The sequence below is a fragment of the Monodelphis domestica genome, chromosome 6 (assembly GCF_027887165.1).
Source record: "Monodelphis domestica isolate mMonDom1 chromosome 6, mMonDom1.pri, whole genome shotgun sequence".
Taxonomy (NCBI): domain Eukaryota; kingdom Metazoa; phylum Chordata; class Mammalia; order Didelphimorphia; family Didelphidae; genus Monodelphis; species Monodelphis domestica.
The window spans coordinates 81,961,420-81,983,593 of NC_077232.1; the positions used below are offsets into that span (position 1 = coordinate 81,961,420).

Sequence of the window (22,174 nt, forward strand, 5' to 3'; positions counted from 1 at the left end):
TAGGAGACATAAAAAATTCTCAAAGTCAAGAGATAGAGGGTTTTTTCCGAAAATCCAAGAGGCCAACAATTCTGGATAGAAGAATATGTGTCATAGTTAAGGTATTATTGTTTGTCCTTCATTTTCAAAGAGGAGCAGTGACATCACAGAGTGATATCTTGACTTGTTTGTGAATTGGATTTAAGTGAGACATCCGTCTAATTCTTTCTTCCAGAGTCATAGAAACCCTTTGGTAAGACATAATCAAGACAATTGGTGATGGCTTGGGATGCAATGGACAGCTGAGACGTCTTTGTTGTCTAACCAGGCTCTAAATACTCCACAGCATCTGCTTTAGACCTTCATGGCTGTTGGACCATATTGTTTTCATCCTTGTCTTCTGCTGGAAGTTGTCTTTGGATGCCTTGGGTAGATGTGCCCCTATTTCACCATCTGGTTTGAGGCCTGTTGGTTCTACTCAGCTTGGTTTAACCTACTTGCTGAGATGGTGGTATCGAAGTGTGGCTTCATGTGGCCACAGGGGAGAGCTGGGCAGTAGGTGGTCACTAAAGGAGGAAGGCAGCCTTGACAAGGGATCAGCAGCCTTCACACCACACAGGCACCCTCTATACTTCTGTGGCCATGAAGGCAGTAGATGCTGATGCTGTGGAGCTTGGTTAGACAGAGAAGTGTCCTGAGTCTTCACCATATATGGGAACCCTGGCAAAGGGAGGAAGGGGCTCTGTTGTGATAGACTTTAACTGCCAAACAGAGGATATTGTATTTGATTCTGGAGATGATAGGGAGGCACTGGCAGAGTGTAGCAGAGTGACATCATTGGCATTTAGAGTGGTTTTTGTTAAGGAGTCACAGAGTTGGTCTTACATGTCAGGAAAATCACCTAGCTGAATAGAGAATGAATTGGAGTGGGGAGAGGCTTGAGGCTGGGAAGGGGTGAGGGCCCACAGTGGAGTGATGGCAGGGTCAGAGGAGAGAAGGGGGGCACATCTGAGAGATGTTGCAGAGGTGATATTGATATGCCTTGACAACAGATTGGATATGGGAAGTGAGATACTGGGATTGTGAGGATGATTTCTCCTTGGAGCAGGTAGGGACAGTTTTTTGAGAAAGAAAATGAGCTTAGTTTTGGACAGATTGAATTTTAAGATGATCTCTTAAAGGAAGAAGAGATGCAAAATTAGAATTCAGAGAGTTTGGGGCAAGAAATATAGATTTAAGAATCATCAGCATAGAGATGGTATTTAAATCCACAGGAGTCAATGAGATCACTACATGAAGAAGGGTAGGAGAAGGGAAGAGAGTTCATGACAGAGTCCTGAAGAGCACCTTTGGTTAGAAGACATGATCTGAATGAGAATCTAGCAAAGGAGATTGAGAAAGAACTGTTAGCTAGGTAGGAAAAGAACTAGCAGAGTGGTGTCCTGAAAACTGAAGAGAAGGAAGGAGGAAAGGGTGACTTACAGTGTTAAAGACTACATAGAATCCAGGAAAAGTGAGGATTGAGAAACAACCATTGGATTTGGCAACTAAGAGATCATTGGTAACTTTGCAGACAGTAGGCTTGGTAGACTGATATGGTTGGAGGCCAGACTGTAAGGGATTAAGAAGAGAATGAACTGAGAGGAAGTAGAGGCACCTTTGCAGACAGCCTTTATGAAGAGTTTAGCTACAAAGGACAGAAGAGGTAACAGACTATAGTTAGCAGATATTTTCTGAGGATGAAAGTGTCAGTGGCCATGTTTTGGGCAGTGGAAATGAGGGGTTGTCCTTGGTAAAAGTAATGACTAAAGTTCAAACCTATCCTTAGATACTTCCTAGCTGTCTGACCTTGGGCAAGTCACTTTTGTTTGCCTCAATTTCCTCAACTGTAAGTATGGGATCAATTAGAGTATCTCTCTTTTGGGTTTGTTGTGAAGATCAAATGAGATAGTATTTGTAAAACACTTTAGCACCACTCCCAGCACATATTGGTACTTAATAAATACTTTTTACCTTTCCTGTCCCCCACAATCCCTCCCACCTCAATGAGGTATTTGAAAACTGTAAATATTGATTCATTTGTATAGCCCAGTTCAGGCAATACCTCTTCCTTTTTGTCTTCTCCAATTTTTCCAGTTATATACAATTTCCCCCATTTTAAATCTCTTATATAATAACTTATTATGTTTGTATTTTACCTTCATATACGCTAACATATACAGTATCTTCATGTACTCCTCACTTGGTATTATAGGTGTCCATATTGAATATTTATCTTATCCTTTACTAGACTGTATATATCAACCACAAGAAATGTCATTTAGTTTTATGCCTCCTTTGACTTGCCCAGTCATGTGGTGACATGGTATATACCTAATAAACATGTATTAAAGTTATTTCTTAATTTTATGGTACAGTGATAGAAATACTTTATGAGTTTAGAGCAGATATGTCAAGTAGGTTTCAAAACTAGAGCTGAGCCTTGTAGATTGAGTAGTGCGGATACAACTTGATACCATTTGCCTATCAAACACACAAATGAATTTTTTATTTTTACTGAAGTCTCAGCACTTCTGAGTTCTCCCATTCTCTCTATGTAAATCCAGTACAGCTTCATTAAGGTAATTCTATTTCTCTCATGTATTTCAACAGGTATGGAAACTAGGATGGTCACCTAAACCTGGAGGGGAGTTTGGCACAACACTTCCTGAGATCCCCGTAGAATTTCTTCAAGAAAAAGAGATCTTTAAAGAGTTCATTTATCGTATTAATACCTTGGGTGTGTGTCTTGGTAATATATTTTGATTAAGATGTTGGGATAATTTTGATTTTCAAGCACCAGAGCAGAAATATCTCATTACACATTGATTCAGATACTGTAATATAGTCTTTTACATTATAATTTTCTATCAATTCTATAAATTCGTCAAAGTCTAGAAATGTTCAATCTAGCAGGTATTTATTACCACATGCTCCTGCTGTGTTCAGGGTACTAATTTAAGTGCTAGGAAGGACAGAAAATGTAATAGTACACAGTTCCTTCTGTCCTATAGATGGAAACTAATAGAGGAATTTAACCAGTTCACAAATAAGTATAATAAAAGATGAGGTGATAAACACATAAGAAGGGTGCAGAATGCTGTATGACACCCTGGAGCAGCTTCTATTGGGCAAGTTGCTGTTCTTCTATCACTATCTTGTCTCATCCTCCATAGATAATCTAAACCTTTTTTAAAATCTCTACTTGAGCCTTCAACAATGCTTCCCCACATTGCACACTTACAATGTATACCCCAGCTACTTATTTCATTGGGAAGATAGTTTCTGTCCAATTGAAGTCTTCTGTGTCTTCAAAATAATCTCACAAGGCCTTAAGCCTAGGCCATAAATCCCATATATGTCCTTCCATTCTTAGTCTTATTCCCAGAATTATCATCCACACTTACTGCTTCTGCTTTCTTTTGTCTCTCTTTACACTTGACTTCTGACTTCATGCTCAACTTCTTTCTTCAAAATTATCTTTTCTCAGATCTGATGGTCTTTTTTTTACCCTCATTTGACACTGTGGACTACTTTTTCCTCTATATTTTTGACATCTTATTCTCTCCTAGCTACCCTCCTACCTTTCCCATCACTCCTCCTCTCTCTGCCATACCTATCACAACCCCTAATTGTTTTGTTTTTCATGACTGTCCCAGGACTTCTTTGTTCCCTTTAGAATACAGAGTGGAGAGATTTGGGGAAAGGATTCTTTCATTTAGGATGCTATTGTAGTAGTTCATGTGAGAGAGGATGTAAGCCTGGACTTGGCTGGTTGTGGTATGAATAATGAGAAGAGGAAGTATGTAAAAGATTGTGAGGAAATGGAATGGACATGACATAGCTGGTTAAATGTGGGAGTGAGGGAGAGGTAAGGGTCAAGTATAACTACAATTTTATAAGGATGATTATATCCTGAATAAGTTAAAGCCACCATAAATATTATGTCATCATAAATTGGGAAGTTTGTAAGAAAGATTGATTTAGGGGAAATTTCTGTTTTGGACTTATTAAATTTGTTTTTGTTTATTCATTTTGATTTTTAACCCTTACCTTCCATCTTAGAATCAGTACTATATATTAGTTCTAAGACAGAAAAGTGGTAAGGACTAGGCAAAGAGAGTTAAGTGACTTGTCCAGGGTCACACAGCTAGGAAGTGTCTGAAGCCAAATCTGAACCCAGGATCACCTGTCTCTAGGCCTGGCTCTGTGCTCACTGTTCCACCTAGTTGCTTCCACATAATAAGTTCATTTAAAAAGTAATTAATTATTTTTATTGAATTTAATTTATCAATTTATATTATTTATTTATATGTATTGATATTTAATACCATTAAATTTATTGATTTAGAATATTTTTCCAAGGTTACACGATTCACATTCTCTTTCTCCCCTCTTTCCTCCCCTGTCCCAAAGCTGACAAGCAATTCCACTGGGTTGTACATGCATTTTTCCTCAAAACCTATTTCCATATTATTCCATATCCATATCCATATATTTGTAATAGAGTGATCTTTTAAAACCAGAATCCCCAATCATATCCCCATAGAACCATGTGATAAGTCATTTGTTTTTCTTCTGCATTTATACTCCCACACTTCTTTTTCTGGAAGTGGATAGCATTCTTTCGCTTAAGTCCCTCAACATTGTCCTGGATCATTGTATTGTTGCTAGTAGCAAAATTTATTATATTTGATTGTGCCACAACATTACAGTTTCTGTGTACAATGTTCTCCTGGTGCTGCTCATTTCATTCTGCATCAGTGCATGGAGGTTCTTCCGGGTCAACATAATAAGTTCTTAATAAATACTTGTTGATGGTTCATGATATGGTTGATACTATCTTTGTTCCTTTAACCTTTCAATTGTCAATATTCTCTATGTACCTCGAGGATTTAGAGCTGAAAGAATCCTCAGCATTCTTTTTTTTCAACTCCCTTATTTTATTGATGAGGAGACTCAGGTCATGAGAGAGGAAATTACTTTTCTGAGGTCATAAGACTAATAACTGGTACAGTTGAGCCTTAGAACATGAGGCTCCCTACCCCATGTCCAGTGCTCTTTCAATTAAATAGTATTGTTACTTGTCTGTTACATGAAACCTGAGCATTCCTTCAGTAAGGGTCAGCGAGTGGAGCTTGATGTTAAAAGTTGGATAAAATTTTGCTTTTAATATTCCTAGGATGGACAAGTCGCACTCAGTTTGAAGAGACCTGGGCCACCCTGCTTGGTGTCCTTGTAACTCAGCCCATTGTGATGGATCAAGAAGAGAGCCAACAGGAAGTAAGTTCATAGAGGGGCTGCACACCACTGTGTCAGTCTGATTTTTGGTTTGGGAGCTTATCTTCAGGTTGAAGTTTAATAGATCCTTGCAGCCTATAAATGCTTTCATAATCAGTAGCAGAGTAGTAGGAGATAGGAAACTATACTTCTGATGCTATTATCCAGTTTCTAAAATAACCAGATAATTTCTTCATTTATGTTCTCAATGTGTTGATTGAGGGAAAAATCGCCATTCCTATTCGTTCTCCATTTAGTGAATGAAATGAAACATTTTAAAATATGGAAATCATAAAGACATTAATATGTTTCTGAAAGTTCACATCTTTCTGAGTTTTGTGTATTGGTCAAAAGTGAGAAGAGGGTAAGAAGTTCTTATGATACTGTTAGAAAAAGATTTAGAATATATTTCTATGGTTCAATTTTTCCTTAAGCCATTTTTGAGCTTCCTGTCTATGTTAATGAAATTCAGCACTTCTAAGCAGCTATCATGTGCAGGATGTTGTGTTTGGTGTTTTTGGAAGGCATACAGAAACTTACATAAAACAGTTTCTCACTTCATGGAGCATAAGGTATGGGGATGTAACATCTACAAAGACTATATATATGTTACAAGCAAGAACAAATGAAGTATGTGAGAAAAGGAGACGCTGCCTTAAGATTTTAGAGAGAAAAGATCTTTTTTGACCTGGTGATTGATAGAAAAAATGGCCTTAGAGTGGGATCTTTAAAGGGTAAGTTTTAAATATTGGATAGAATTTCAGTTAAGTTCTAATTGGGGGATGAGGTGGAATGGAGAGCAGGTTCATCAAAGGCATAGAAGTTGTAAAACAAGTTATACATTAAAAAGTCACTATGGGGCAGTGAGGTAGCTCACTAGATAAAGATCCAGGTGTAGAGATGGGAGGTTCTGGGTTCAAATATAGCCTGAGACACTTCCTAGCAATATGACCCTGGGCAAGTCACTTATCCCCCATTGCCAGCCCTTACTGTTCTTCTGCCTTGTGTGAGATTTAAATTAATATCAATAACTTCAAATATTATACTTTATAAGATTTATTAATAATCACTTGAAGTAGAAGAAATAAAAAATAGAAGTACAAAGCTTAAATATCATCACGTGAGTAATCTTTACTCCCAACCTTCACAACCACCTTCCCTGGAACAGAGAGAGAGCGAGGGAGGAGCTACCTCAACACCTTTATCATGAAAGTGTGAAAGCGTAAGCACGTAATGTGAGAATGAAAATGTGAAGCTGGGAAAGAGAGTTCTAGGGAGAAGATTCTAATTGTACATTTGGAACCAGCATATAGTGTTGATTCTAAGAAGGAAGGAGAAGGATTAAAAAAGGAAGTCAGTGAGTTCCAGTATTGATTATTTGCAAGAGAATAGTATGAGAAAAGGGAGGGATGTTGCCTTACTGTGAAGGTCCCTAAATGTCAGTCTAAGCAGTCAGGAAAATTTGGTAGGCAGTTAGGAATTACTGAAAGGTTTTTTGCAGAGGGATAACATTACAGTATTCTGAGTTTTAGAAACTTAGGCAAAACAGAAGTGTGTTAAAATGGGGAGATTTAATCATGCTTAAAGATAGAAAACATAATGTTGCAGAGTGTAAGCATACAGAAATCTATCCTGACATCCTGATTTTAGCAATGTTCAGTAATAGTCGGAAATAGAGAAATTCCATTGATAGAACTGAGGGGACAGTTTCTATAAAGATCATTTTATGTTTTGTCATACTTGAGTGATCTTTGCTCTAAAGAATATAGACAGTTACCAAATAGGGTTGTAGGTAGTTGTATACAAGTGGATACTTAACTTGGATGTCATGGTCTTATATGGACAAAATGAAACTGATGCCATCTTGAGAAATTGTATCCTTTTACAATTACAAGTGATTATACTTCCAAGTATGGCCCAGGGTCCACTAGGTGTCTCTAAGCTCCTTTTAGAGGGTCCACAAGGTAAAAGCTTCATAGTAATACTAAGATGTTTTAGTTTTTGATATGGTAACTATAGACTGACATCACCCAAACAAACAAATTCTTTGGTAGGGCCTCAAGCCTGTATAGTAGTCCTGAGACCATAGTATTGGACAGCCAGTGTTCCAAGTCATATCAAGTCAAATCCCGGAATTTTGTAGGGTAAGCATAATTGACTGGTGTTAGTTTCCCTTTTGTGTTCATTTATAACATAGACTCCTTCTTTTTCCAGGAAGATACAGAGAGAACCCAGATCAATGTTCTTGCAGTACAAGCCATCACATCATTGGTGCTAAGTGCAATGACCCTTCCTGTTGCAGGCAATCCAGCGGTTAGCTGCTTGGAGCAACAGCCCCGAAACAAAGCTCTTAAAGCTCTGGATACAAGGTACTTAAAGATTGTGGAGTAGGTAGAGAGGTGAGGCCCTACAGAAGAGTGAAAATAATGCTTGAGTCAGTTATAGGAGAGCTGGGTTCATTGTCTCCTAGGGTTAGGAACTAGAACAGCAATGGGACCTTCAAGATACCTGGTCCAGCCACCTCATATGACAGTGTAAAGGGTGGACCTGGGGTGACACAAATAATAGTTATTTAAAGGATTTACTGGGGGAGGGTGGGAGGCAGATGAGTAACAGAGAACAGAGCTAGAATTTGTACTATGATTCTCCTTCCCTCCTCTCTCTACATTGTTCTCTGTAGCACCCCTTATCTATGGTCCTATGACCAGGGGCAAATTTCATAATTTCTCTGAACCTCAGCTTCCCAATCTTTAGAATGCAGTTGATATTTGTATGCTTATTTTATAGGATTATTGTGAGAAAGTTATTTATAAATGACAACTTTATAAATGTGAATTTGTATTGTTTACATTTAATAATGCTAAATGTCTGGGTGGCTTTAAATTTTTTTTAAAGTTATAAACAGTTAGCAACAAAAGCAAATAAGTGTACAAAGAATGGGACAAAACATTACCTGAAAGTCAGTGTGTACTTTGTATTTCTAGCACCAGACATAGTGAAAAAAAGAAAAACATCGCTAAGGGAATTTATAGTCTAATAAGGGAAAAAAGACATGAACATAAATAAGCAGAACCAATTGAATTAATAAACAAATGGAGAAAAAAAGAAAATTCTTTCCATTTCCCCTTCCTAGTCTTTCAACCATCGCCATACTTTTCTTCTTCCTTTTTTTTTCCTTCTTTCCTTTAAAAACAGTTATCAGTATTGTGCTATTTTGCTGCATGCATACTGGTTTTGCTGATTTCATTTTTTATTACCTAGTAAAGGTCTTTTGTGCTTCCTTATTTGCTTTATATGTATCTTTAAAAAACAATAGTACCTTAGGGGGCAGCTGGGTGGCTCAGTGAATTGAAAGCCAAGCCTAGAGATGGGAGGTCCTAGGTTCAATTCTGGCCTCGGACACTTCCCAGCTATGTGACCCTGGGCAAGTCACTTAACCCTCATTGCCTAGACCTTACTACTCTTCTGCCTTGGAGCCAATACACAGTATTGACTCCAAGATGGAAGGTAAGGGTTTAAAAAAAAATTAATAGTACCATGATTATTATATAGTTGTTTAGAAATTAAGTCGTCCGTCCGTCCCCTCCTCCCCCCAGTTCTTTGCTCTTACAAATAATGCAGCTATAAATATTTTTGCAGGGATAGCTCCATTTTTCCTTAAGATTAAAAAAAATTATAATTTATTATTTTTAGCTTTCTTTTTAAAATTTGAGTTCCAAATTCTCTTTCTCTCCCTCTCCCATCCCTCCACAACCTACTGAGAAGGTAAACAAAAATGATATCAATTACACATATGATATCATGCAAAACATATTTCCATATTATCCATCTCACACTAACAAAAAAAAAAAAACGAAAAATTTGCTTAAGTTTCCACTCAGAGTTCATCAGTTCTCTTCCTCCAGGTGGGTAGGTAGATTTTTTTTATCATGAATCCTTTGGAATTGTCTTGGATCATTTTATTGGTTAGAGTAGCCAAACCTTTCACAGTTGATTGTCATTATAGTATTACTTTTACTATGCACAATGGTCTCTTGTTTCGTCTCACTTTACTTTGCATCAATTCATATAGATCTTGACATGTTTTTTTCTGAACTTCCCCACTTCTTTTAGCATAGTAGTATTCCATGACAATTTTTTAGTCTTTGTTTTTTGTAAGTTTGAGCTCAAGTTGGAAAGCATTCTGATAGAGATTTTACATGTCTAATAGTATAAAAAGCCTATCCATATTAGTTATTTTGTTAAAGATAATTCGAATAAAAAAAAATAAAGTGAAGAAAAAGTGAAATATGTCTTAGCCTGTGTTCAGACTTCATCAGTTATTTCTTTGAAGTCAGATGATTTTTATTAAGTCCTTGTGGATTTTCCTGGATCACTTTATTGCTAAGAATAGCTAAGTCATTCACAAATGCTCATAATATAAATTACTGTTATTGGTACAGTGTTTTCTTGGTTCTGCTCATTTTACTCTACATCAGTTCACATAAGTCTTTACAGGTTTTTCTTAAGTCATTCTCATCGTTTCTTATAACATAATAGTATTCCACTTATAATGGTTAAATTTGGATTTTGACTAAATAAGAGAGTTATGAAAAAATGGTCATCAATTATTATCTCTTAAGTCAGGAAAACTATTAGCAGCTTTTAGCAATTTTGTTTAATTAGAATATTAGTAAAAAAAGAGGGAAATGTGGAAGGGAAAGAGGTAAGGAAACTGCCTAACCTATGCTAAATGCTAATCCCCTGAAATGAAGCTCACTCCCTGACAGTTCCAATTTCCATGTGAGAATCCTAGTCACTTACTAGCAAGTGGGGCAGGATCTAGGCAAAGTCTCAGTGCAGAAAAACTCTCACGAGCTAAGCTTACCAAGGCAGCAGTGAACCCAACAAGAAAGTTCCTGACTCCAAGAAGCTCTGAAGCTGAAAGTCAAAGTCCTGAAGCCAAAAACTACAGTTGAAAGGCCCAAAGCTTCAAGTAGAATTCAAAGTCCAAAAGCCCCAAGGTGCCGTCCTCTAAAGAAGGAAGTCCAAAGGAGAAGTCTGAAGGAGTAGTCTCTTGGACAGGAAGTTCAGGACTTTTTATAGTGCTTTTTCCACATCACTTTCTGTCCATTCCCCACTTTACAGGAACCAATTGCAGTCTTTCAATTTGCCTAGCAATGGGTGGGTGAGTGGGGTGGCCTCTGGAGTTCTTACCCACTCTAGCAAGTGACTTGTGAACTCTCATAATTAGTGACTGGTAAAGTACTAAGTAGGGATACTTAAGTTTTTGATTGATTAACTTAAATTTTGCTGATTAAAAGACAAAGAGAATTTGATTCACTATAACTTGTTCAGCCATTCCCCAATTGATGGACATCCCCTCAGTTTCCGGTTCTTTGCCACCACAAAAAAGAGCTGCTATTAATATTTTTGCACAAACAGATGCTATTCACTTTTTAAAAATCTCTTTGGGATCCAGACCTAGTAGTGGTAGTGCTGGATCCAATGGTATACACAGTTTTAAAGCCTTTTTGGGCATAGTTCCAGATCATTCTCCAGAATGGTTGGATCAGTTCAGAACTCATCAATCAATCAGTACTACATCAACGTCCCAATTTTCCCACTCCCTTCCAGCATTTATTATTTTCCATTTCTGTCATATTGGCCAATTTGATAGATGAAAGGTGGTAGACAGAGTTGTTTTAACTTGCCCTTCTCTAATCAAGAGCAATTTGGAGCATGTTTCATGTGATTTTATGTATAGTCTTGCCTTCGTCATCTGAAAATTACTTGTTCATATTCTTTGATCATTTATTTGTAGGGAAATGGTTTTTATTCTTATAAATTTGACGCAGTTCTCTTATATATTTGAGAAATTAGGCTTTTATCAAAGATATTTGCTATAAAACTTTCCCTCCCAGTTTTCTGATTTCTTCTCATCTTAGTTTTATTAGTTTAGTTTGTGTAAAACCTTTTAAATTTTAATATAATAAAAATTATTTGTTTTATATTCTATGATGCTTTCTATCTCGTGTTTGGTAATAAATTCCTCCCTTATCCATAGGCTTGACTATGCTCCTCTAATTTGCTAATAGCACATTTAGACCCCTTTCCTTTTTCTTTGATCTCTTTATGATACAGACTCAGTGGTGGTATTACTGAGTCAAAGGGTATACACAATTTTATAGTCCTTTGGTAATAGTTCTAAATTGTACCCCCCAGAATGGGTACACCAATTCAGACATCACCAATTCAGGCAGCAATTTAGACTACCTAAATTTTCTTTCATCTCCTTCATTTGAGCTGATAACCTCAAAGTTGTTCTAATTTGATTTCTCTAATCAATAGTGATTAGAGCATTTTTTATATGACTATAGATTGCTTTGATTTTCTCTTCTGAAAACTGCTTGTTTATATTCTTTGATCATGTATTAATAGGAATGACTCTAATTTTGATGAATTTAATTTAGTTCTCTATATATTTGAAAAATGAGACCATTTTCTAGAAAAACTTGCTGTAAACATTTTGGATCTTACTTAATTGTCTTTGATACCTTTTAGCAAAATATAGTTTCCTGGTATTCTTTTAAATTATGTCTAGTTTTGCTTTTTCTTTGTCTGATGTCATAATTGTTCCCCCACCATAAAAATTTTTTTTAGCTAAATCATAGTAGATTCTGCTCCAGCCCTTTATTTTAACTGTGTTTTTTTAAATTTAAAGTCTATATTTTGTAAAAAAAATGATTGAATTCTGATTTCTAATTCATTCTGCTATTTACTTCCATTTTATGGGTGAACTCATCCCATTTCTTTCATAGTTTTGATTACTAAGTATATTATTTTCCTGTCTCCTATTTTCTTCTGTTTATCTTTCTATCTTTTTATACTGTCCCTCCTCAAAAGTCTGTTTTGTTTCTGACCACTGCTTACCTTAACAGCTCTCCTTTTTCTACTTCCCTCCCTATTCCATATCTCCTAACACCTTCTCCTCCTATTTCCCTATTGATCAAGATAGATTTCTATACCCAACTGAATGTGTGTCTGTGTTTTTCCCTTTTTGAAACAATTTCAATGAGAGTGAGTTTCAAGCATTCCTTGCCATTCCCCCTCCACTATAAAATCTTTTGTTATATAAGAAAAAATTTTCCTATTCTATTTCTCACTTCTCTCAGTGCCTCCCTTTCTTGTCCTTTCATCTTTTTTTTTTCTCTTGAGGTCATTCCAACACAATTAACTCCCACTCAAGTATTTTATCTCTGTAGACTCCTAACTGCCCTAATAATGATTAAGTTCTTAGGAATTACATGTATCATTTTCCCTTGCAGGAATGTAAATAATTTAACTTTATTGAGTTTTTATGGTTACTTTTTAATGCTTTTCTTAAGGCTTTTATTTTTATGCTAAATTTTCTATTTTGCTCTGGGCTTTTTATTAGAAATACTTGGAAGTCCTCTCATTAAATATCTTTTTTTTCCTATGAAAGATTATTCTAAGTTTTGTTGACTAGGTTATTCTTGGATGTAATCCTAGCTCCTTTAGCTTTCACTCCTTTTATTTGGAAACTGCCAGATCTTGTGTGATACTGACCACCTCCATGGTATTTGAATTGTTTCTTTCTGGCTATTTAAACTATTTCCCCCTTTTCCTGAGAGTTCTCAAATTTGGCAATAATATTCCTAGAAGTTTTCATCTTGGAGTCTCTTTTAATAGGTGATTAGTAGATTTTTTCAATTTCTGTTTTACCCTCTGAATCTAATTTTCCTTTATAATTAACCAAATATATTGTCTAGGTTCTTTTTTTTATCTTGGCTTACAGGTTGTCCAATTTTTAAGGTATCTCTCCTCTATTTCTAAGTCAATTTTTTTTCTGATTAAATAGTTCACATTTTCTTCTATTTCTTTCCATTCTTTTTATTTTGTTTTATTATTTTTTTGAAGTCTCATAGAACCATTAGTTTCCACTTGCCCAAATTCTAATTTTTAAGACAGTATTTTCTTTAGTGAGCTTTTATTTGTCTTTCTTCATTTGGCCTATTCTGCTTTTTAAAGAGTTTTTTTCTTCAGGAAATTTTTCTTCCTTTTTACCATTAGACCAATTTTTTTTAAAAGGTCCTAGAACTGTAAACAGGACTTCCTTGTGGTCAATCACAAGCACTCCTCACTTCCTAGAACTGTTATCTAGAACTACTTATGGACAATAGATTTGCCAATCTGTGTTCACTTTTCCCCTGGGGCCAGCAAAGCATCCCATATAATCTCTTTCTTCCCAGTTTCTCCCCCCCTCCCCCCACCTCCTCATTTCTGGGCTGAATGCTCCTGAAGCTACTGTGCTGCCACTGTCACAGCGACCTCCAAGGCCCGCTGCTGGTGGTGCTACTATCACGAGCACTTCAGACCAGCACCCCATCCCAGTGCCACAGACCTTTCTTGCCTAACTTCTAAGTTGTCTTAGAGGTTGGGAAAATATCTTACTCTGACTTATTGTTGGCTCTGCCTCTTCAAAATTTGTTTTGAAGTGGTATTTCACAGTTGTTTGGAAGGGTACATTGGGAAAGTTCAGCTGGGTTGCTGCCTTTAACATCTTGGCTTTGCTTATGATATGTTTTAGTTGAAAAGTATGAATAGTTTTACAGTTTCTATTGTGCATTGCTCTCTTGTTTTCCAAAATGTTTTCTTTGCCTGATGCTATTTTCAGTAAGTGTGACTTAAGGCCAGCCTTTTAACCCCTCCTTGTCTGTAGTGTTTGCCTGCCAATTAATAGTTTTTAAAATCATATGGTGTTAGAAGTAGGAACTTTACTCTCTGTACTTCTTCAAAGGGAATATTACATATGTAATGTTACAATAATTATAAGTAAAATGCTTGAGCAATTGGTGTTTCTGTCACATGACAGTGACTGAGAATGGGATGTTATGAAGTATCTTTGGTAATACAGGGTAAGGAGATTTCATGATATTCTAAAAAATAGCACATCAATATAAAATCTCACTAAGGATAAACATTTATTCTTACATGAATTAAGTTGGTTATTGAATAGACATGACTAAGATTTTCTAAAACCAAATAATGTTGCTTTTCATTTTAATTTAGCATATATGTCTGAGCATAAGACACTATGTTAGGTGTGGGGAATTCAAAAATGAAAAACAACATTTTCCCTGTCCTTTGTTACCTTATACTCTAATAAGGAGGATAAGATATATACACCAAGAAGTAATGCGAATAGGTAGAACATGATGACAGCAAAGGAAATATCCTAGTAAATTGCTCCAAAATTTCAAAGAAAGAATGATCACTTTTGGCAGAAAGATTTCTGGAAAAGGCAGCTGGGGAGGGGAGAGGGAGCTGAGAGAAACTTTGCATATTTAGTGTTTTCAGGAGTTGTATTGAAGAGAAAAAAAAATTATTGACTAACTTTTGTGCTAAATAAAAACCTTTTAGGTTTGGGAGAAAACTGAGTGTTATCAGGGGAATTGTTGAGCAAGAAATTCAAGCAATGGTTTCAAAGAGAGACAACATTCCCACACATCACTTGTACCAGGCTTGGGATCCTGTTCCATCTCTGTCTCCAGCTATGTCAGGTATGCATGGAATAAATCTCTGTGTTTCTGTGTATGACCACTTAATAGTTATATTATTAAGTTTTGCAAGTTTTAGAGCTAAAAACATTTTCCTCTATGAATAATTCATAAAAACATTGACTTTAAGAACCTCACATAGAAATTATCTTCTATGAAAGAGTCATCAGAAGCACTAATAAGTAGTCCTTTTCTACCACTTATTCAGTAGTATTGTTCCCTCACACATAAACCAAAGATTTGTTTATCTTTTAAATCTGTATCTTCAAGCAGATTGCTGTAGCTTAAACAGGGAATACACAGACATATCGGCCTTCAACAAGGTGTTCCAAAAATCTCAGTACAGCATTTAAAACTTGGAGATTTTATTTGTGCATGTCGAGAATTAGATTTATATTTGTATATACATATTCATACATATTCATTCATATACGTACACTTGTGAAATACACATATAAAATATACAGAGTATATCTATTTAGTGTGTGTGTGTGTATATACAGATGTATTTGTATTCATAATACATCTGTATTATGTATTCTGTTTTTTTGCTTTTAATGGGTTAGATACCTGTCCAAGAGGCCCTATATTCTTATTCACAACACATCGTGGATCAATCTTCTTGACTACTAAACATACAATAATATATGAGACATATAATACATAAAAAAAACCTTTGTTTTCTTACTCGACTTTAAAAAAATATTTTCCTGACTAGTTACCATGACATATGCACCCCCTTGAACACAGAATGTGTGTTAAAAAAGCTTTGTTAATTTGGAGTAACTCAGAAATAATATTGTAGTAATAGTATATTTTTATAATGAAAATTTGCAGTGTGCTATTTCACAGCATCCTTTTAAGATAGGTTATCAACGATCATTTCTCTGATTTTACAGTTGGAAAAAAAGAAAACACACAGAGGTAGCAATAGTCTATTTAATGCCAAAATCCTTGAGACCTTAAAGACACAGAGCACCTCCTTCCCCTGAGATCAGAAGTGAAGAACTGTGGTCAAAAAGTGGAGATGAATATGTTTTTGTTATCTTTTCTACCTTTGAAGTCTTGTGGTCCTGATTGATCTTTTAGGAGTCTATTATATTAGGATTTAAAGCTAGGAGGGATCTTAAAGTCATCTAGTACATTTTATAGATAAAGTAGGTATGAAGTGTGAATGGATTTTCTCTGCAGCAAATGAATAATAAGCAATAAAGGTAGTAATCGTTGTACCAGGTCTTTTCCTCTAGCTCTCATGCCTTTCCCACTATGTCTTATGATTTTTAGACCTATAACTTTAGAGATATGCTTGTGTGGATGGCTTTGCTGAAGCAAATATTCTGTCAAAGGGTAATGTTTTTGTAGAAGCCCAAAAAGTCTGTCTTAGAGCCTAAAAATGGAGGACCTGCAGACATGATATGTATTGCCATTCTGAGGCACTGTCAAAGAAGACATAAGAGTAGAAAACACTTCAGAACACCACTAACGCTAATTTGTTAAAAGATGACTGAAGAAAACTATCATAAGATTTACTCAGCTGACTTGCTGCTGCTACATGTTAAATTTCTTCTGAATAGGCTGATTTGGGGTATGCAAAATGAGCTGGGTGAGGTGAACAGAGGTGGCTTTGGATTCATATATCCTGGCTTCATATTGCAAGACAAGAAACAATAAACCTGAAGATGAGTATCAGAGCCTAATGGACTGATCTTTTATACCATTTAAATAGTCAGACATAGTTAAGAAAAGGTAGGCCTATGTTAGCCAAAATTGCTATGAATAACTTTCCTATTCTTTGCTAATTAGGGAAATAAGTGCCCTTTGGGCATCCAAGGAATGAGTAGGGCTAAAAAATTCTCTAATAACCTTATGGTTATTAAAGATCTTTAAGGATTCAGATTCATCAAATATACTATTTACATACTCTTCCCAGAAAAGAGAGGAGCTAGAAAGAAATGATGAGCTGGAGGATTTCCATGTGAACTGGAATGACCTCCAGGAATTGATGCAGAGCAAAAAGGAACAGAACCAGAACATTATACACAGAGACTGATACATTATGGCACAACCAAATGTAATAGACTTTTCTACTAGCAACAATGCAATGATCCAAGACAATCCAGAGAAATTTATGAGAAAGAAGCTTTCCACATCCAGAGAAAGAACTGTGGGAGCAGAAATGCAGGAGAAAAACATATGATTGATCATGTAGTTCAATGGGGATGTGATTGGGGTTTTGATATTAAAAGATTGCAAATATGAATAACATGTAAATGGGTTTTGAACAATGATACCTGTATAACCCAGTGAAATTGCTCATCAGCTTTGGTGGGGGAGGGGAAGGGAAGAACATGAATCATGTAATCATGGGAAAATATTCTTAATTAATTCATTAAAAAAAGAAAAGAGACACTACATAACAATGTATGTATTTAAAATTTTAAGTATTTGTGATTTACTCATATGAATAATTTTATTTAAATATTATTTCACATTCAATCTGTTATGTGTTCTGCAGAAAAGTTAGAGGAAGATAATGAAATTATTATTTTTTAGGTGCCCTTATCAGCCATGAAAAACTTCTGCTGCAGATCAATACTGAACGAGAAATGGGGAACATGAGTTATAACCTAGGACAGGTTAGTTGACATCTGTACTATAAATTCAGTAGGGGTTTTGTTTTTGCTTCTCTCTCTGATTATAATAATAGCTGGCATTTTTAAAGCACTTTAACATTTGCTAAACACTGCATATATATGATGTCATTTGAACCTCACAACCCTCCTGAGAATTATGTGCTAGTATGAACATTCTCATTTTATGGTTAAGGAAACTTGAGGCAGACATCTATTAAGTGTTTTGCTTAAGATCACATAGCTTCTAAATGCTGGAGGCTGAATTTGAACTCAGGTCTTCTAGACTCTAGCTCCAGTATTCTTTCTACTATGTTGTTCAGCTGCCTATAACCTGTATTAAATAACTGTGACTATATTCTGTGTTTATCATCAAACTTTAGTTTCTGAATAAACATCTTTTTTCACCTAGAAGTTGACAATTCATTTGACTAAGCACACAAATTTATGTCTTTTTAAAAATTCTTTTTTTTTTTTTTAACCCTTACCTGCCATCTTGGAATCAATATTGTGTATTGGTTCCAAGGCAAAAGAGTGGTAAGGGCTAGGCAATGGGAGTTAAGTGACTTGCCCAGGGTCACACAGCTGGGAAGTGTCTGAGGCCAGATTTGAACCTAGGACCTGCCATCTCTAGGCCTGGCTCTCAATCCACTGAGCTATCCAGCTATCCCCTAAAATCTGAATTCTTGATCAAACAATTTTGTTTTTGAGTAAGCCTTTCAAAGTATTTCTTTGAAATTTATTTCTTTCTTTTTTCAAAGTATTTTTCCATAGATTCCCAGAGCTGTAAGGGGGGGCACAGTCCTCAGTCTGATATAGGAATTCCTTTTGTAGTATCCCTGACGAGGATAATTTAGCCATCTACATGAACATAGCCCATTCTGCCTCTAGTAAACTTGAATTTTTACAAGATTCTTCCTACATTGTGCTAAAACTTCCTTCCTAGAAATGATACCATCTAATACTATTCTATTCTTTAAATCTGTAGATTATCAAATGCAACTTCTACTTAAGATATCTGCCAATAACCTCCTTCTCTCCTAAATCCCTATCCTTGATTTTCCACCTTAGAATCTTTTGTTAAATGTTGTTAAATAACCACAAGCTGGCTTCTAAGGTCCCCATCCTTTTTACAGCCTCTACCCCCTCCACCATCCCTACTGTTCTCTAGATGACAGATGAGTTCTTGTGTGTTCTCCACGTCCATTGTAAAGTGTGCCATGTAGAAGTGCCCTCAGTCCTCCAGGGGATGTTCATCTATCATAGAAGGGATTGGGGTTAGTATTCCTCTTCCTCTGGTTCCTGAAGGTCTCATTAACTCTTTTGACTTCCATATCACAGCTTGCAGTCCTATAAATTCACTGAGGTTTTGTTGTTGTTGTTGTTTACCTGATGGTGTGCAACTGGAGCTGAGAGAAAGAAAAGAATATAATGATTGGTCAAAGGAAAATGGGAAGAGAAAGAGAAATCAACAGAGGTCTAGACACAGAGACAAGTACAGGGATTAGAATGGAGACTTCTGCTGTTCTGCACATCAGAGGCTCTAGTAAATGTTTGTTGTTGATCTTGAATTTAAAACTTAATTGATTTTTGAATCAGTTATGTTTTAGTGTTTATTAATATTTCAACAGGTAACTTTTAACAGTTAAAAATTTGGTCGTTTTTTAAATAATGCTTTTTTGCTACAATAGCATTACAGTCAGACAGCTATTAAGATTAAAATTCTCTGGAGATTATCTTAATTTATAATTATTTATTAAATAAATTAAAAGAGTGGGTCAAAGAAAGAAAGGGCAGTGGCCACATGTGGCCAGCTGTTCCCATTGCAAGAAGCCTCCTCATATAGCCAGCATTTTTCCTGAGCTCACATTCTCCTAGCTGCATTCCTGGGCTTGCTGTCCATGGTTACTACAGACTTGTTTCCTCTCACTGTGATTCAGAGGCCAAAAAGAGAGCCAGTGTCCTCTCCTAGCCAACTCCTCTCTCCTTGGTTCTGAGCAAAAGAGACTTATTTCCTTCCCAAACCTAAACTAAATCTTTCCATTACATCACTTTTTTGAGTCTCTCTGATTTGCCAGACTTGACTTCAGTCCAGATCAGAGGATACCAGGAGTCACATGGATCAAGAAGCAAGCATCAGGGAGCCATGAGACTTCTGACATCCTTTCAGAGTGAGAATGTGTTCTCCCTTATACAGATAAACCCCAGGTCTTGTTCTTAATTCAGTAAGAAGACGGTGTTAAACTGAAATCTCAAAAGAATAGAGGTTCAGACTAATGTTAAATTCTCACACAGCACTGGACTCAAACTTGAGATTCTTGGGTTATGGTTTTGGTTGTGCACTTCCTATGCTGTATGTTCTTTTTTTTTAAATTTTAAGGGAATAATGTCTTTAATATTTCATTAACAAAACATATGAAGTATATTTGATGCATATAAAAACCCCAATAGGATACAGGAGGAATCATAGAGTAAAATCATACTGAATGTAGGATTTAAAATAAAATTTTAGAGAGTAAAGTAACACACCAAAAAACCAAACCAAAACCAAATCAACTCAACCCAAATTATACTGTATGTTCTTAAGCAAATCATCTATCCTAGCTGGAATTCATTTTCTTCATCTCTAAAATGAGATTTGTTTTCCTCCAGAACAAATAAGGATTGGCAATTCAGATTACAGATGCCAAACATTACATACATTGACAGATGAAATTGCGTTGTGCAGTGGTTGTGCTTATCGTCTTTTCTTTGTTTAAGAATGCATTCTTTTGGAAATAACAGTGAGCTGGTTAAATTAGGAATCACCCATGGTATAAAACACAGAAGATACAATCAATAAAATTTTAAAAATGCTAAAATGAGGTTGAATTTGTTGGTTCATCTTTAAATCCCTTCAGGTTCCAAATTTAAACTAAAAATTTTGGCTTAGTGTTTTCCTTCTAATGATGAAAGCTTTGACCTTGGAACTGGAATACTCATTTGGCATGTGGGTATATTTTTGGATGAGTGTGCTGGAAACAAATTTACCACAGCACATCATTTGATTCTTCTTCTGGAGGTTGTTTATATAGACATTAATTGGCAAATGGCTTAAGAGTTAATAAGATCTTATAATCAAGAGTTGGAAGGGACCTTAGTCATCACAAAATTCTGAGTGTCGTCACATCAATAAATAGTTGTCATCTTGAATATTAACTATTAAGCACTTTTATTTTTAAAATTTAGAAAGTGTAAGAAAAGGATTTTATTTAAATTGCTGTAGGTATAGAAATTAGTCTGTGATTTCCTTAGTTTGTGGAACACCTAGAATACGAAATTTACTCCATCTATGTAGAGCAGCACTTCCTTTACAACCCACTGGATTGGAGGGCTGCAGAGAGTACCAGAACTAAGTGACTTCCCAAGGATCACATAGCCATTATTGTAGTTTGTCCTTCATTTTGGAAGAGGACCAATGAGATCGCAGGGTGATATTTCTTTTCTCTTGCTTCACTGTCAGAGGTGAGCTATCTTCCTATCTTCAAAGTCAATTTTCAGCTATATGTTGCCTCGTTAGCATAAAAATAGGCAGTTTATGTAGTATTGAAACTAGCAGAACCAAAAGCATTCTAGCTAGACTTGAGGATTTTTTCTGCTTAGTCATTGGCTAAGTCACAGGGTTTTTTACATTTGGAATTCTCCCTCTTTATCTTTGCTGCTTGACTTCCTTAAAGTTCCAGCTAAAATCTTAGCTTCTCTCGGAAGCCTTTCCTGATCTCTTTTAATGTTAGTGCCTTCCTTCTGGGTTATTTTCCTATTTATCTTGTCTATAGCTTGTTTGCTCATAGGGATTTGCATGTTGTCTCCCTCGTTGGATTGTATGCTCCTCTACTGTCTTTAGCCTTTCTTTGTTTCCTCAGCACGAAGTGCACAGTGCCTAGCTCATAGTAAGTAGGTGCTTAATCGATATTTATTGGCTGACTGGCCTACCAGTACCACCATAATTTGTATCCATCATCATCAATCAGATGTGTTCCACCTCTAAAATTATGAACTCTGAATTGTGCTTCTAACCACTTTCTCCTGTTGTAGTTTGGCTTCTTCTTTGAACTTTCAAATTTTCATCTTGACTTCTAGTACCTAACCTGTTCTTATTTTCCTAGTTCTTTAACTACTAATTGATCTTATTTCTTTATTCCGATGGGCCCAATCGCCTACCATTTCAATCATGCCTTCTCCTTCTCCTTATACTTCTTTTCCCTCTTGATCTTCCATTTATGTTGCTGATGGCTAACCAGCATCAGCTTCCACTAAACCTTTTAGCCTCTGTTACCTAGTATTATTATAGAAAGTCATGAGTTCTTGCTGACTAAGCCCTGTCTGAATTTATACTTAGACAATAATTATGTACTTGTAAACTTGGAGAAAGGAAAGAAGGGAATGTACATTTTTGAGACCAGCCTGAACACAACAGAACTTTGCTAATATAGAATGGCATAAAATGAGGCTGGAGAGGAGGACTGGAGTGGGGTAATAACCTAGAAAACCATGCAGAGGAATTCAGACTTGAAATAGATCTGAAAGTAAACATATGATAAAATGCACAATAATGAACATAGCTTTTGAGTATTTTTTTATTATTATTATATTTTATTTGATCATTTCTAAGCATTATTCATTAAAGACATAGATCATTTTCTTTTC

The 22,174-nt window shown here is 35.9% G+C and overlaps 1 protein-coding gene across 2 annotated transcripts in view; it reads left to right on the top strand.

The window, feature by feature from the left end:
* HTT (huntingtin) overlaps nucleotides 1-22,174 on the top strand; it is a 195,767-nt gene that overhangs the window by 138,885 nt on the left and 34,708 nt on the right. For both annotated transcript variants that reach the window (XM_001364825.5, XM_056802364.1), the window contains 5 exons: nucleotides 2,632-2,758; nucleotides 5,201-5,301; nucleotides 7,513-7,667; nucleotides 14,722-14,861; nucleotides 17,412-17,494. In XM_001364825.5, the coding sequence (XP_001364862.1) occupies nucleotides 2,632-2,758; nucleotides 5,201-5,301; nucleotides 7,513-7,667; nucleotides 14,722-14,861; nucleotides 17,412-17,494 (606 nt within the window). The remainder of the gene's footprint in view (nucleotides 1-2,631; nucleotides 2,759-5,200; nucleotides 5,302-7,512; nucleotides 7,668-14,721; nucleotides 14,862-17,411; nucleotides 17,495-22,174) is intronic.